The following is a 17,656-nucleotide window of genomic DNA, read 5'->3' on the forward strand; positions in this document are numbered from 1 at the left end:
GAGGGACAGGTTAGTTTTCTTCAATTTCAGAAATGAATCTTCGACATCAGCTGCAGTTACGTTTATTTTTCGCTACTGGCTGGTTTCGTGTATTACACTATTTTGAAGCGGTAGCTGACAGACATGAAGAGCAGCCACCAAGCTGTCCAGCCACCAGCATATAGGGCAAACGAAACTTACGACAAATAGTCATGCTTGCAGTTGGCATAAAATATTCGAAAGTAGTAGCAGGTACAAGAACACTTCCAAATGCAAGTGATTTTTCAGAATGTTGCAATATTTGAGCTGCCACTTCCCGCCTTTGTAGCGCAGTTTCTGTGTAGTCACGAGCGAGAACAACACCTCAACGTGCACTCACTTGCTAATATTATTACTGGTTAGACGACTGCCGGTGATATGATTATTTTATTGCAGCTGACTCACCCTAGGCACTGTTCTCATTTTTGCTACGACCTTTTAACTTCCTTTATACCAACTGTACTCAAAATTGCCAGAATTATCTATCCTGCTGCAGGTATGCCGTAACGATCTGTCATCTCTACTATATATCCTTTACATTGCTGGCATGCCTGACCATCTCCTTCAGTATTCCGATTGCAAAGATTTGCTAGCCCTGTACCCTACCCTTTAGAAATCAAAAAGGTCTCTCCAGATCCAACCTGATCAGTTCATATTCTACTGGTACCAGCTGGTCTTCACGATTAATACTTGCAAAACCTAGGCAATAATTATAGGACGAAGTAGCCACAGTTTCTGCCTCCACTACTTTTACCTTACCATTTACAATCGTCCTAGCCAATTAACCAACGCACTAAAATGTCTCAGAATAACTCTTCACCATACACAAACATGGAAAACCCACCTACAAACCTTCCAACAGTAAGTCCACAATAGACTAAAACTACTAGCTAGCTGGGTGTGGGGGTTACATCCCTCCACATCCTTCCATTATAAAATCTTGAACCAACTTATCCCTTCCCACGCAAATGTCACCTGTATATCTGCCCCACCAACGTTATATAAATCCTTCAAAATCCCTGAAAGTCATGCTTATCCTCCCCCACAAGTCCTTTACCAAATCATCACTTTCCACAACTCCTTGCCCACATTAATCGCCTCCGTATATCCTATACTTCGAGTAAACTCTGCTCCAAGAATCTTATTGTTCCTCCTCCCCCCCCCCCTCCTCCCAATTAACAATCCTGGAGTCCTGCCGTGCCTTTTCCATCACATCCCATCCATTCTGCACTTACATTCTCTATGTCCTCTCTGCGTTCAATCTGAACAGACTGTCACTCTCTGGTAACAAAATCCTTCCTCACACCTAGCCCTCCTATGAGTTTTACGCCCTCCTCCATATCCCTTTCCTATTTCAGGACTTCACTCTCTCATCATCCCCCCTCCCCCCCTTTATTTCTCATTCTTGATGATGGCCTGGCCCCAGTCCTGAGAGTCTGCACCCCGAGTCCCAAGTTTCCCTAACCAACCATCCTATTGTCAAACAGTCCTTGTGTGTACTGCCGGTCTACAGTGTCCAAAGAGCAGCATATTTCGGCGATCAGACGTGTTAGGTGCGGCGACGAACTGTGCTGTTGTGCCCATTGGACACTACGGAACGGCAGTATACCTGTGTCCCGTTCTATCAACAAATACGCCTTGAGGAACTGAAGAATCCCAGCCATCCTATTACATTATACCTGTACCCACAACCCATCGCACGTGATGCACATATCTCCATAAAAATTTAACCCCACCAAAGTACAAGTTCTCGTTTCCTCTCCTCATTGCTCCCCTCCCAGCAAGAAGTAGTGAACTAAAATATAATGCAGGCCACAGATTACTTTTAATTTTCTCGCAATTAATCATCAGCTTCGTATGTCATATTTTCATATCCTAGTCGATGGAATATGGAATATTCGTAGTTTATATAAGACAGGCGCCGTAATCAGTCTAGTCAAGGAGATCAAAAGATATAAGATGGATCTTGCCGCTTTGCAGGAAGTCCGTTGGGAGGATACTGGTACCCTAGATATCGAGAAGTACACAATCTTTTATGGAGGCTTTGAGACAGGACACAAACTGAGTATGGTATTTTGTGTCAGTAAGGCTCTAGCTGCTGGTGTATCTGGGTTTTAGGCTGTGAGCCCTAGAATAGCAGTTCTAACAACAGACGTAGAGAGATGTAAAATATAGTTTGTGAATTGCCATACACCCACAGAAGAAAGTACATCCCATGTGAAGGATGAATTCTACGCGGAACTGGAAGTAGTCGTAGATGGCACCCCAAATAATAATTGTTAAGTCCTACTGGAAGGCATGAATGCTGAAGTTGGAAGAGAGAACGTATTCCAGTCAACAACCGGAAGACATAGTCTTCATGAACTTAGCAATGACAATGGCATCAGATTCATAACCTTTGCAGCGCAAGTTTCCAAAGGAAGGATATACTAAAGGAACTTGTGTATCGCCAGATGGTAAAACAGATAATCAGATAGACCACATTGCAATAGATATCAAAGTAAAGAACTAGATGAGGGATGCAAAGACAGCAAGGGATGCAGAGTGTGGGAGTGATCATTTCCTCGTAAACAGCTGGCTAAAAGTACAACCCAAAGTCAAAGTCAGAAACAACCTTACAAAAGTTGTACACTACCATATCGATGCGCTGAAAGATAACACAAAGAAAGAAGAGTTTCAGCTCCAGCTCAGCAACTGCTTTGAAAATCTGCAGGAAGAGGTTTCACAAGAGAACCCAGGTGAAATGTGTAAAGAAGGCAAGGGTGCTGTAAATGAAGTGACTAATGTAGTCATCAAGAAGCGGATCAGAGACAAAAAGATTTGGTTTGGGAATGAATGCATTAAGGGCCAACCGGTGTGGCCGAGCGGTTCTAAAAAAATGGTTCAAATGGCTCTGAGCACTATGGGACTTAACATCTATGGTCATCAGCCCCCTAGAACTTAGAACTACTGAAACCTAACTAACATAAGGACAGCACACAACACCCAGCCATCACGAGGCAGGGAAAATCCCTGACCCCGCCGGGAATCGAACCCGGGAACCCGGGCGTGGGAAGCGAGAACGCTACCGCACGACCACGAGGTGCGGGCGCCGAGCGGTTCTAGGCGCTTCAGTCCGGAACCGCGCTGCTGCTGCAGTCACAGGTTCGAATCATGCCTCGGGCATGGATGTGTATGATGCTCTTAGGTTATTTAGGTTTAAGTAGTTCTAACTCTAAGGGACTGATGACCTAGGATGTTAAGTCCCATAGTGCTCAGAGCTATTTTTTTGATTGAATTAAGGCATTAGCCAAAAGAAGAGAAACCAAGGAGAGCCGGTTACAACGGGCTGATTTTGCACAAGGGAAAGCGAAGTTCAAAGAAGTTCGGAGAACGACTCAAGCAACCCTGAGAAGAGGAAAGAGAATGTACGTTAAAGGACTGATAGATGAGTCTCAACAAGATTACTTGGGGAAAGAGGAGCGAAAGATGTACCGGAAAGTAAAATTCCTCAAGAAGGGATATCAAAGCCGCCAAAAATTCATTAAGGACAATAATGGGAGCATACTCGCCATTTATCTTGACATTTCTGGAAGGTGGAAACAGTAGTTCAGGAAACTCCTCAACTGTGATGAATCTAAAGATCTGTTTGAATTTCAATTTCCTGGCATTGCTGATTAAGACTATCCTCCACCCACACTGGAGTAAATAAAGAATCGGACAAGGAAGCTAAAGAAGAACAAAAACCCAAGACAAGATGGAATCCAGGCAGAAATTATTCAAGCTGGAGGAGAGGGACTCCAAAAGAAAACTCGCCAATTAATCAAGGGGATCTGGAATTTGGTGGATGTCCCAGAAGATTGGAAGACAGCTGTCATATGCACCATACACAAGAAAGGTAACAAAATGAACTGTACTAACCACAGAGGAATCGCCCTACTGAATGTTTGCTACAAGATCTTGTCCAACTGTATACTGGATAGAGTATAGTCATTTACAGAAGAGGTGATTGGTGAATATCAGAGGGGATTCAGAAAGAGCCATTCAACTGTCGACAACATCTTTGTGTTGCGACAGCTCACCGAAAGCTTGTGGGACTATGGCGAAGAACTTCAAGTGCTCTTCATAGATTTTAAGAAGGCGTATGACTGCGTCCACTTGGAGAGATTGAGGAACTGCCTAACGGAGTTTGGAAAACGTAAGAAACTCGTCAGCCTAGTTGGAATCTGTCTCACTGATTCAAAAGGCAAAGTGCAGCTCGGGAACCAACTCACGGATAGCTTTAACATAAACACAGGGTTGAGACAAGGAAATGGTGTGTCACCGGTATTGTTCAACCTGACACTTGAAAAGATAATGAGAGAAGTCTCTCGTAAAAGCTTCGAGTGTATAGAGGTAGAGGGTGAGAAAATCACACATCTCGAGTTTGCTGATGATGTGGCCCTGTTGTCCAGATCTAAGGAGGAACTTACGCGAATGAGTGAAAGTGTGGAGGCGCAAGCAAGCAAAACTGGACTCCTTGTGAATGAATCAAAGACGGAATATCTGGTGATGAGCAGGCCCCATGCTTATTCAAGAGACCCACTCGAGCCTTTGATAGTCGGAAACCGATCCTACAAAAGGGTTCGTGAATTTAAATATCTGGAGGTAATATTTACAGAAGACGCAGCATATGAAGCAGAAATCAAAGCAAGGATCCAAGCCGCCAAGCGATCATACTTTGGTATCAGTCAACTTCTTGCATCGCATGGTCTCTCGAGAAATTGCAAACTACAGCTGTATAAAACAATGATTCAATCCATAGTACTGTATGGTTGTGAAACTTGGAGAGTCCGGAAAAAAGACTTGAACAATCTTCTTGCTTTTGAGCGGAAAGTCTTAAGGAAGATATTTGTTCCGGTACAATATGAGATCACTGGAGGATGGAGTCTCAGACATAATTGTGAACTAGACGAAATGTACAATAGACCAAACATTGTAGGACTGATGAGAACCAAGCGCCTTGTATGGGCAGGACATGTAACTCGGATGGGTAAATGCCGATGGCCTTTGAAAGCTATGGATTTTACTCCGGTGTGGAAGACGCCCTCTAGGAAGACCAAAGAAGAGATGGAGTGATGGAATCCATGAGTACTTGCTACGGACTGGAATGGAGAATGACCGGCGCCAGGAGGCAAAACACAGAACCCAGTGGCGGAGGAACCTTCTGGCAGCTCACTGTCCTCTGGGCCTGAACACGTAAAGTAAAGTAATTAAGTAGATATTTTCTGTGTGTAATTTTAAATGATTCTTTACAAACGAATGGAAAAACTGGTAGAAGCCGACCTCGGGGAAGATCAGTTTGGATTCCGCAGAAATGTTGGAACACGTGAGGCAATACTGACCCTACGACTTATCTTAGAAGAAAGATTAAGGAAAGGCAAACCTACGTTTCTAGCATTTGTAGACTTAGAGAAAGCTTTTGACAATGTTGACTGGAATACTCTCTTTCAAATTCTGAAGGTTGCAGGGGTAAATTACAGGGAGCGAAAGGCTATTTGCAATTTGTATAGAAAACAGATGGCAGTTAGAAGGGTCGAGAAACATGAAAGGGAAGCAGTGGTTGGGAAGGGAGTGAGACAGGGTTGTAGCCTCTCCCCGATGCTATTCAATCTGTATATTGAGCAAGCAGTAAAGGAAACAAAAGAAAAGTTCTGAGTAGGCATTAAAATCCATGGAGAAGAAATAAAAACTTTAAAGTTCACCGATGACATTGTAATTCTGTCAGAAACAGCAAAGGACCCGGGAGAGCAGCTGAACGGAATGGACAGTGTCTTGAAAGGAGGGTATAAGATGAACATCAACAAAAGCAAAAGGAGGATAATGGAATGTAGTCGAGTTAACTCGGGTGATGCTGAGGGAATTAGATTAGGAAATGAGACACTTAAAGTAGTGAAGGAGTTTTGCTATTTGGGGAGCAAAATAAATGATGATGGTCGAAGTAGAGAGGATATAAAATGTAGACTGGCAATGGCAAGGAAAGCGTTTCTGAAGAAGAGAAATTTGTTAACATCGAGTATTGATTTAAGTGTCAGGAAGTCGTTTCTGAAAGTATTTTATGGAGTGTAGCCATGTATGGAAGTGAAACATGGACGATAAATAGTCTAGACAAGAAGAGAATAGAAGCTTTCGAGATGTGGTGCTACAGAAGAATGCTGAAGATTAGATGGGTAGATCACATAACTAATGAGGAGGTATTGAATAGAATTTGGGAGAAGAGGAGTTTGTGGCACAACTTGACTAGAAGAAGGGATCGGTTGGTAGGACATCTTCTGAGGCATCGAGGGATCATCAATTTCGTTCAAATGGCTCTGAGCACTATGGGACTCAACAGCTGTGGTCATAAGTCCCCTAGAACTTAGAACTACTTAAACTTAACTAACCTAAGGACATGACACACATCCATGCCCGAGGCAGGATTCGAACCTGCGACCGTAGCGGTCGTGCGGTTCCAGACTGTAGCGCCTTTAACCGCTCGGCCACTCCGGCTGGCACCAATTTAGTACTGGAGGGCAGCGTGGAGGGTAAAAATCGTAGAGGGAGACCAATAATTGAATACACTAAGCAGATTGAGAAGGATGTAGGCTGCAGTAGGTACTGGGAGATGAAGAAGCTTGCACAGGATAGAGTAGCATGGAGAGCTGCATCAAACCAGTCTCAGGACTAAAGACCACAACAACAACAATTTTAAATGCCACCAATAAAAAGAATCTTTTAAAAACATTTTCGTGTATAATATATCCATTTAAAATTTTGATTTCAATATCTTTATTTCTTACATTCTTTTGGCTGAAGAGAAGTATACTGTTCTGTTGCCAGGCAACAAGGTAATGAAATAAGACTAATGGAATGTTAGTGATTACCTGTAATATGTTTTACGTTTGCCCGTCGTCCCTGGACAGCTTTGCGTCTTGTTTTCTTTCATGTCAACTACCACTTGAAAATGGCGTAACAGTCGAAATGAGCCAGTACTGGACACTAAACTATAATTGCAGCTGATGGCGAAAATTTTGTCAGTTGTCATAGCAGATAGGTGATAAAATACGAGAGACCGTAGAGCGCAAAACCTGGAGGGGGAGACAGAGTCTGCGTTAAGTGACAATCTGAGATGAAAATTTTGCGTACGAGAGGAAGTCGTGGTTGGCTGCAGTCAAACCTGTCATGATACTGATGACCATGTTGTTGTTGTTGTGGTCTTCAGTGCTGAGACTGGTTTGATGCAGCTCTCCATGCTACTCTATCCTGTGCAAGCTTCTTCATCTCCCGGTACCTACTGCAACCTACATCCTTTTGAATCTGCTTAGTGTATTCATCTCTTGATCTCCCTCTACGAATTTTACCCTCCACGCTGCCGTCCAATACTATAGTGGTGATCCCTTGATGCCTCAAAACATGTCCTACCAACCGATCCCCTCTCCTCGTCAAGTTGTGCCACAAACTTCTCTTCTCTCAACAATAAAATACATCGACAGAAGGCTCCAGAGAATGTAGTGGTACATACCGGCGCGACTAGAGTCAGATCTTGGTTCCACCTCCGTGATCAGGAAACGTTTCTGCTCTCACTACGCAACATGGCTGCGTATAAAATGTGTAAGGCGGTGGGGCTCTGACCTGAGTGTGGTGGGCCGTCGCGCGAGCTCGGCGCGCTGGGCGCCCTGCAGCCTCTTGAAGCGCGCTCGCAGCTCAGACTCGCGCACGAGCAGGTCCCCCTCCGTACGCAGGCTAGTGCGCCTGCGCAGAAGTGGCGCGCGCGCCGGCGACCCGTGGCACACGTACTGAGACGCTTGCTCCGTAGACGCCTGCAACATAGACCCGCCCGCTGCACTGAGACGGCTCAACCTGCCGCGCACGGTAGTCACTCTGCTCCTACTATTTGGTGACAGACTCTGCAGGCGAGGCAGCTGCTTCAGAAAACAGACAAGCTGAATTTTAAGACAGTCTCATACAATGCTGCGGCACAACACTTGCTAGCTAGCTTCGAGTGTCAACACAGTACTCTGCGAAAGAGGCAAGCGAATGTTTATTATTAACAGCTGCAAGCTCTGTCAATTTCAGCAATGTGTGCAACGGTGCATGCTTTTCCCTAGTGTTGACTGTCCAGTATGAAGGCGTCAATGAGATTTTAATAAAGTATGTATTGCAGAAACAGTAGCTGTTGTTTAGCTACAGTATACGTGGAGAAACGATTAGTGTAATTGTTAAAGCTACAGCTGTGACTACAAATAAAATTACGTGTACCACTAAATAGTACGAAATACTGTGCCAAGAATCAAAGCATTAATAGCAACGCTAATGCGACCTGTGTAATTACAAAGACTATTTACTTAAGCACATTTCATATATAGTGTAGTGCTTTAAAACCAACGGTGCATATTACTCGTAGCTTCATCTTACTCGTTTTATAATTTACTTGGCTATTAAATACCGACAGTCACTTCCCGACGTCCAGTCACGATACTGACAAAAATTTAACAAACTCGCCCACACAGCAGAAGAACTAATACCCGACCAGATTATGAGTCTGATGTTTTAGAATAATTCTTAGGCTAAAACCATTTGAAAATTCTCTGACATTGAGACAAATATTATACAGAAGTACAAGTTGTAAGTTCTTTGCATCACGGTTTCACAAGAATGCTCAAGTTCATTGTCCTTACCTCCCACCCTATTGTGAAAGGGAAAGTAGAATGCTTTAAATGGATTCTTCAGAGTATCTATAATCCATTATATTATGTATTAATATAAATTTCGTCATTCGTATTTTCATTGGTGACAAAGTCTGGTGAACCTTCATCATATGAAATATAGCCTCATGCTTGCCCTTTGCATGCAAAGTGCTTGCTCTACATAAAAGAAACAAGATTTACTCACATTACTAAGGGACTGTTTGCCGAGGCATATTTGTGTACGAGGTGCGGCTAGAAAAAAACCGGACTGATGCTGGAAAAAACATTTATTTACAATTATTTACAATTTCATGTTATCTCCTTCAATGTACTCTCCTCCTCGGTCTCTACACCGCTCCATACGAATTTTCCACTGTTCATAGCAATGCTGCAGATCATTCTCGGTAAGTCCATACATTACTTCCGTCGCTTTCTCTGTTACTGCTTCAACAGTCTCAAATCTAGTTCCTTTCAAAGCTGACTTGACTTTAGGGAAAAGAAAAAAGTCACAGGGGGCCAAATCAGGTGAGTAGGGTGGATGATCTAAGATGGGAATGTTGTGTTTTGCCAAAAACGTCTTCACTGACAATGCACTGTGAGCTGGGGCATTGTCTTGGTGAAGGATCCATGACTTTTTTCTCCACAAATCGTTCCGTTTTCTCCGTACTCGCTCACGTAGGGTAGCCAGGACGCTAATGTAGTAATGCTGATTCACTGTTTGTCCCTCTGGTACCCAATCAATGTGCACAATCCCTTTGATGTCGAAAAAAACAATCATCATTGCCTTGAATTTCGATTTTGACATTCGTGCCTTTTTTTTGTCGTGGAGAACCAGGAGTTTTCCAATGCATCGATTGGCGTTTAGTTTCGGGATCGTAAGTAAAAAACCACGATTCATCGCAAGTAATAACATTTTGTAAGAAGGTGGGATCACTTTCAATGTTTTCCAGGATATCAGAACAAATCATTCTTCGGCGTTCCTTCTGTTCAATTGTGAGACACTTTGGAATCATTTTTGAACACATTTTGTTCATGTTGAAACTTTCATGAAGAATCTGCCTAACACTTTCCTTGTCAACTCCTGTTAACTCAGACACTGCTCTGATTGTTAAACGCCGATCTTGTCGAACAAGTTTACCGATTTTTTCAATGTTTGCATCAGTTTTTGCTGACAATGGTCTGCCAGTGCGAGTGTCATCACTGGTGTCTTCGCGGCCATCTTTAAATCGTTTAAACCACTCAAACACTTGTGTTCGCGATAAACAATCATCGCCGTACACTTGTTGTAACATTACAAACGTTTCACTTGCAGATTTTCCTAGTTTGAAACAAAATTTGATGTTAACACGCTGTCCTTTCTGTACACTCAACATTTTCCGACGCACAGACAAAACGTCAACTACTTAAAACAGACGCCACGGGCAGACTGAGTGCAGGAGGCAGATGAAACTCGAGCAGTAGGCGGAGCGAGAGTCACGTGACAGGCCACGCGACTTTCAGCCTTATTGCATTCGTTTTATTGTTTCACCAGTACTAGTCCGGTTTTTTTCTAGCCACACCTCGTATCATTGTTTTTCGATCTCGAACTCTTCACTTTCGCTGTACCACATTTCGTCAAAATCGGCAAAACTGGCGAGAATGTACGACCTGTCTACTACAGAAGTGTTCTTTTAGCTCACCTGTAAATATTATGTACAAAGGGCTGACCATAAAGGATACAGAAGTGATGCTGCAAACTTGTAAACCTATATACAGGGTGGTTCATTGATAGTGACGGGGCCAAATATCTCACGAAATAAGCATCAAACGAAAAAACTACAAAGAACGAAACTCGTCTAGCTTGAAGGGGAAAACTAGATGGCGCTATGGTTGGCCCGCTAGATGGCGCTGCCATAGGTCAAACTGATATCAACTGTGTTTTTTTAAATAGGAATCCCCATTTTTTATTACACATTCGTGTAGTATGTAAAGAAATATGAATGTTTTAGTTGGACCACTTTTTTCGCTTTGCGACAGATGGCGCAGTAATAGTCACAAACGTATAAGTACGTGGGATCACGTAACATTCCGCCAGTGCGGACGGTATTTGCTTCGTGACACATTACCCGTGTTAAAATGGACCGTTTACCAATTGCGGGAAAGGCCGATATCGTGTTGGTGTACGACTATTGTGATCGAAATGTCCAACGGGCGTGTGCTATGTATGCTGGTCGGTATCCTGGACGACATCATCCACGTGTCCGGACTGTTCGCCGGATAGTTACGTTATTTAAGGAAAAAGGAAGTGTTCAGCCACATGTGAAACGTCAACCACGACCTGCAACAAATGATGATACCCAATTAGACGTCTTAGCTGCTGTCGCGGCGAATCCGCACATCAGTAGCAGACAAATTGTACGAGAATCGGCGTTGAGAATGCTACATCAACATCGATTGCACCCGTACCATATTTCTATGCGCCAGAAATTTCATGGCGACGACTTTGAACGTCGTGTACAGTTCTGCCACTGGGCACAAGAGAAATTACGGGACGATGACAGATTTTTTGTGAGCGTTCTATTTAGCGACGAAGCGTCGTTCACCAACAGCGGTAACGTAAACCGGCATAATATGCACTATTGGGCAACGAAAAATCCGCGATGGCTGCGACAAGTGGAACATCAGCGACCTTGGCGGGTTAATGTATGGTGCGGCTTTATGGGAGGAAGGATAAATGGCCCCCATTTTATCGATGGCAATCTAAATGGTGCAATGTATGCTGATTTCCTACGTCATGTTCTACCGATGTTACTACAAGATGTTTCGCTGCATGACAGAATGGCGATGTACTTCCAACATGATGGATGTCCGGCACATAGCTCGCGTGCGGTTGAAGCGGTATTGAATAAGATATTTCATGACAGGTTGCTTGGTCGTCGAAGCACCATACCATGGCCCGCACGTTCATCGGATCTGACGTCCCCGGATTTCTTTCTGTGGGGAAAGTTGAAGAATATTTGCTATCGTGATTCACCGACAACGCCTGACAACATGCGTCAGCGCATTGTCAATGCATGTGCGAACATTACGGAAGGCGAACTACTCGCTGTTGAGAGGAATGTCGTTACACGTATTACCAAATGCATTGCGGCTGACGAGTTGAGCATTTATTTCATTAATGTGGTATTTTAGGTAATCACGCTGTAACAGCACGCGTTCTCAGAAATGATAAGTTCACAAAGGTACCTGTATCACACTGGAACAACCGAAAGAAAATGTTCAAATGTATCTACGTTATGTATTTTAATTTAAGAAACCTACCTGTTACCAACTGTCCGTCTAAAATTGTAAGCCATATGTTTGTGACTGTTACAGCGCCACCTATCACAAAGCGAAAAAAGTGATCCAACTAAAACATTCTACACTCCTGGAAATTGAAATAAGAACACCGTGAATTCATTGTCCCAGGAAGGGGAAACTTTATTGACACATTCCTGGGGTCAGATACATCACATGATCACACTGACAGAACCACAGGCACATAGACACAGGCAACAGAGCATGCACAATGTCGGCACTAGTACAGTGTATATCCACCTTTCGCAGCAATGCAGGCTGCTATTCTCCCATGGAGACGATCGTAGAGATGCTGGATGTAGTCCTGTGGAACGGCCTGCCATGCCATTTCCACCTGGCGCCTCAGTTGGACCAGCGTTCGTGCTGGACGTGCAGACCGCGTGAGACGACGCTTCATCCAGTCCCAAACATGCTCAATGGGGGACAGATCCGGAGATCTTGCTGGCCAGGGTAGTTGACTTACACCTTCTAGAGCACGTTGGGTGGCACGGGATACATGCGGACGTGCATTGTCCTGTTGGAACAGCAAGTTCCCTTGCCGGTCTAGGAATGGTAGAACGATGGGTTCGGTGACGGTTTGGATGTACCGTGCACTATTCAGTGTCCCCTCGACGATCACCAGTGGTGTACGGCCAGTGTAGGAGATCGCTCCTCACACCATGATGCCGGGTGTTGGCCCTGTGTGCCTCGGTCGTATGCAGTCCTGATTGTGGCGCTCACCTGCACGGCGCCAAACACGCATACGACCATCATTGGCACCAAGGCAGAAGCGACTCTCATCGCTGAAGACGACACGTCTCCATTCGTCCCTCCATTCACGCCTGTCGCGACACCACTGGAGGCGGGCTGCACGACGTTGGGGCGTGAGCGGAAAACGGCCTAACGGTGTGCGGGACCGTAGCCCAGCTTCATGGAGACGGTTGCGAATGGTCCTTGCCGATACCCCAGGAGCAACAGTGTCGCTAATTTGCTGGGAAGTGGCGGTGCCTTCCCCTACGGCACTGCGTAGGATCCTACGGTCTTGGCGTGCATCCGTGCGTCGCTGCGGTCCGGTCCCAGGTCGACGGGCACGTGCACCTTCCGCCGACCACTGGCGACAACATCGATGTACTGTGGAGACCTCACGCCCCACGTGTTGAGCAATTCGGCGGTACGTCCACCCGGCCTCCCGCATGCCCACTATACGCCCTCGCTCAAAGTCCGTCAACTGCACATACGGTTCACGTCGACGCTGTCGCGGCATGCTACCAGTGTTAAAGACTACGATGGAGCTCCGTATGCCACGGCAAACTGGCTGACACTGACGGCGGCGGTGCACAAACGCTGCGCAGCTAGCGCCATTCGACGGCCAACACCGCGGTTCCTGGTGTGTCCGCTGTGCCGTGCGTGTGATCATTGCTTGTACAGCCCTCTCGCAGTGTCCGGAGCAAGTATGGTGGGTCTGACACACCGGTGTCAATGTGTTCTTTTTTCCATCTCCAGGAGTGTATTTCTTTACGTACTACACGAATATATAATAAAAATGGGGGTTCCTATTTAAAAAACGCAGTTGATATCCATTTGACCTATGGCAGCCCCATCTAGCTGGCCAACCATAGCGCCATCTGGTTTCCCCCTTCAAACTAGACAAGTTTCGTTGTTCTTAGTTTTTTGTTTGACGCTTATTTCGGGAGATATTTGGTCCGGTCATGATCAATGGACCACCCTGTATAAAGAGTGTCCCACGAATGTTGCGACAGGCTTTGAGAGGTTGTAGAGGGCGTCTTGGGGACAAATTGAGGACAGGAACCGTTGTCGAGTAGCGTCACTGAACGACACTACAGGGCGTCGAAGTTACAGGCGGCGGCGCCTGCCGCTGGGCCACCCCTTCGGACTTTATGTGCTCTGAAGAGCTGTGCGCGGAACCTGTCGCACTTTGGTTTGTTATTCAGTGACTGCGACTCACTGTCACGGTGGAGAAGATGGAGCTAGTTGCTGCGTAGAGAGGCCTTGTCTCTTATCAATACGAAGCTCTGTTGCTTTGGTGGATGACGGTTTCGGACACGGGTTTCTATACGCAGTTTATTTTTCTTACGGAAGTCTCTAAAATTTACAATTTTTCCCGTATACATGACAAAAATAAACTGCAGGTGGAAATCCATGTCCGAAGCTGTCATCCATCAAGGCAACAGAGTATTGCATTCATAGGAGCTAGGCCCGCCTACGCAGCAGCTACATTTACCTTCTTCACTGGCGATCGTGACCATCTGCATCTACATCTACATTTATACTCCGCAAGCCAGCCAACGGTGTGTGGCGGAGGGCACTTTACGTGCCACTGTCATTACCTCCCTTTCCTGTTCCAGTCGCGTATGGTTGGCGGGAAGAACGACCGCCGGAAAGCCTCCTTGCGCGCTCGAATGTCTCTAATTTTAAATTCGTGATCTCCTCGGGAGGTATAAGTAGGGGGAAGCAATGTATTCGATACCTCATCCAGAAACGCACCCTCTCGAAACATGGACAGCAAGCTACACAGTAATGCAGAGCGCCTCTCTTGCAGAGTCTGCCATTTGAGTTTGCTAAACATCTCCGTAACGCTATCACGCTCAGTCGCGATCACTGAACAAAAAACAACAATTCGAGACGTTTCACCTGCTGTCCGTCATTGTAGAAAGTCACGTTTTTTGCCGAAGGGGTGGACTAGTGGCATACGTTGAGCCTGTAAGTTGGACGTTCTGTAGCGTCGTTGGATGACTTTTCTGGACACGGGTTCCTATCATCGGTTTGTTCCTCAAGTCAGAGTCTATGGTCCCTCGAAGTTTGTCGCAATGTTTCTTGGACATCCTGTATGTAATGGACGGCGGGGGGAAGTGGGGTGGCTGGGTGGCGGGGCGGACGATCGGGGAGAGCGGGGAGGGACATAAGAAGAAAAGAAAAGTAGTAGCGTGCATTTCGCTTCAGTCTTCTTTTGTTGCGATCTTTCTGTAGATAACAGCATCTTCTATGAACAGACGCACGGACTCTCCAACTTTATCTACCAGATCATTAAAATAAATTGTAAACCGTAGCGGCCACATAACATTTCCTTGTGTTACTCCCGAAGTAACTTTTACATTTCTCCATTTTGCTGCGTTAAGAACGACAAATGCAGCCAATCATTTTACAGTGGCTCGGCATATTTTAATATTGGCTTAAAAAGTTTACATTTAACATTGAAAGCGGATGTTAGTGAGTAGCAAATGTAATACTAAGAGAAAAGCAGTACCGCAGAAGGTAAATTGACAAAGCTGCAGCAAAACGAAACGGTGCAGAGCAATGCTACGTTTCCACTGATCTCGTGCCCAGCGACCAACAGTTTACAGAGCTGTGACGAAGCGGCAGCAGAGGTAGAGACTTGTAGTGCTGGCCTACGACCCGGCAGCAGCGGCGCGTACAGAAGCGACCCCCGGTGGCGAGGTGCGGTGCCGCGGCGTGCCTGGAGGCGGTGCGCCGTGCGGCTGGGTGGCCGACCTCCATGGGGGCGTCGGCGGGCGGCGCCAGCTGCGAGCAGGCGGGCGGACGGCAGCGCCGCGGCCGCTGCCGCGGGAAGGCGACGAAGCGGTCGCGGTACTCCGCCGAGAAGTCCGCCTCGCCCTCGAGCCGCAGCAGGTCGCGCGGCCGCCGCGCGTGCCGGGCGTGCTCCTCGCGCTACAACACACGCAGCCTCTGGGAGACACGTCCGTTTAAACAGCTGGGGCGTTCTCGCAGTCCTCGCACGCTTCTGTGGGTCCAAACTCCATTATCACCACGGACGGAAGGAAAGCTGACAACCATAACTGAGAGGGCTGTTAGCACTTTTTACGATATTCTGCGAACTGCTATGTGAATTGAAGGAGGAGGGAGGAGAAACGAAAGGAAAGGGAAGGAAATAATGATAGCAGCTGCTTCAGGACATTATGAAGAATCAGCGGCGACGAAAGAATATGTGTGCCGAACCGAGCCTTGAACCCGGGATCTCCGGAGTACTCGGCAGTTGCGTTAACCACTGTGCCGGACATAGTTTTATCGCAGGTGCGCTGATTATCTCGCCACGCTACCCCTCGGCTCACATTTCCACCTAGAGCCACCTGTCTGCAGTCCCTGTCCGTGATCTCCATTCTCCCCAATTTTTAAATTTCCGCTGAAGGTCGAACCTAAATCAGCATCCACACAGAAGGATTTGCTTTCATTGCCTGTCGAAGCAGATTAGTTGTACATGAGTGTGTGGTGCCTCTCCCTTTCCATTTACATGTTATATATCATAGCTGCAGATACTGTATGGCGTCTATTCCTTCAGACATGTCTGAAAAAATGGACACCATGCATTCGTACGTAATCTGTGAACTAGTTTCTCTTATACTCCCCAACTCCTGGTGTTCTCCTTCCTCTCCACCCCCAACCATTGCCGCCCCTCTATTGTCGTATCTGTCCCTTTCTTCACCTCCACACCCTCTATATCCTTCATGAGGACAATTTCCAGCACTTTCCCCCTCCCAGATGATGAAATTTGCCGTGACATCTACCAACTGTAACATGGCCTTGTTCCCTCCCCCCTCCCCAGAGCCCCCCTTTCCCCTCCCCTACTTCTCCCACAGCGGTTTTTCCTATTTCCCCCCTGAGTCTCTGCACTCCCTCTTCTGCTGTTTTTCTCTCCCAACCTTCCCTCCCCGGCCCCCTTCGGCGCGCCCCATCCCATCTCCCTTTCTGCCCCCTCCCCCTCTATCACTGTCCTTTCCCCCTTTCTTCCCTTCTCCCTCATATCCCTACCCTTGGTAGATCGTCCCAGTTTGTTCTTCGTCATCAGTGTACTATGTCAGTGTTGTACTCGGTGCCGATCTACAGTGCTGTCAAGTGCTGTAGTTTTAATTGTGTGCCTGACTTGTTCATACTTTTTCTGTCCATGATTGTTCTGTGCTACGCCACCCATCACAACTTTTATGCTTCGGCCGTGTTTTGCCTTGTGTTCTTTTAATCCTTACAGTGTGTGGCTTTTGCTTTTTCATTTGTGTACCTGGCTGCTGTGGCCGAGCGGTTCTAGGCGTTTCAGTTCAGAACTGCGCTGCTGCTATCGTTACAAAAAAATGGTTCAAATAGCTCTGAGCACTATGGGACTCAACTGCTGAGGTCATTAGTCCCCTAGAACTTAGAACTAGTTAAACCTAACTAACCTAAGGACATCACAAACATCCATGCCCGAGGCAGGATTCGAACCTGCGACCGTAGCGGTCTTGCGGTTCCAGACTGCAGCGCCTTTAGCCGCACAGACACTTCGGCCGGCGCTATCGTTGCAGGTTCTAATCCTGCGACGTCCATGGCGATGTCCATCTTTGCAACCACGACACCATGCAGCGTGGTATAGATGGGCCCATCAACATACCAAACAAACCGCTCAGGATTGTCATCACATTCTCTTCACCGATCGGTGTCGTATATGCATTCAACCAGACAATCGTCGGAGAAATGTTTGGAGGCAACCCGGTCAGACTGAAGGCCTTAGACACACTGACCAGCGAGTGCACCAAGGTGGGGGTTCGCTGCTGTTTTGGGGTGGCATTATGTGGGGCCGACGTACGCCGCTGGTGGTCATGGAAAGCGCCGTAATGGCTGTACTATAAGTGAAT

General features: G+C 46.4%; 1 protein-coding gene across 1 annotated transcript in view; it reads right to left on the reverse strand.

Annotated features, from left to right (window-relative positions):
* Positions 1-17,656, reverse strand: part of LOC124606276 (serine/arginine repetitive matrix protein 1-like) — a 208,266-nt gene that overhangs the window by 127,444 nt on the left and 63,166 nt on the right. The window contains exons 3-4 of the mRNA XM_047138256.1: positions 15,429-15,704; positions 7,648-7,835 (exon numbers count right to left, since the gene is read on the reverse strand). Coding sequence (XP_046994212.1) covers positions 7,648-7,835; positions 15,429-15,704 — 464 coding nt within the window. The remainder of the gene's footprint in view (positions 1-7,647; positions 7,836-15,428; positions 15,705-17,656) is intronic.

The sequence above is a fragment of the Schistocerca americana genome, chromosome 3 (assembly GCF_021461395.2).
Source record: "Schistocerca americana isolate TAMUIC-IGC-003095 chromosome 3, iqSchAmer2.1, whole genome shotgun sequence".
NCBI classification, from domain to species: Eukaryota; Metazoa; Arthropoda; class Insecta; order Orthoptera; family Acrididae; genus Schistocerca; species Schistocerca americana.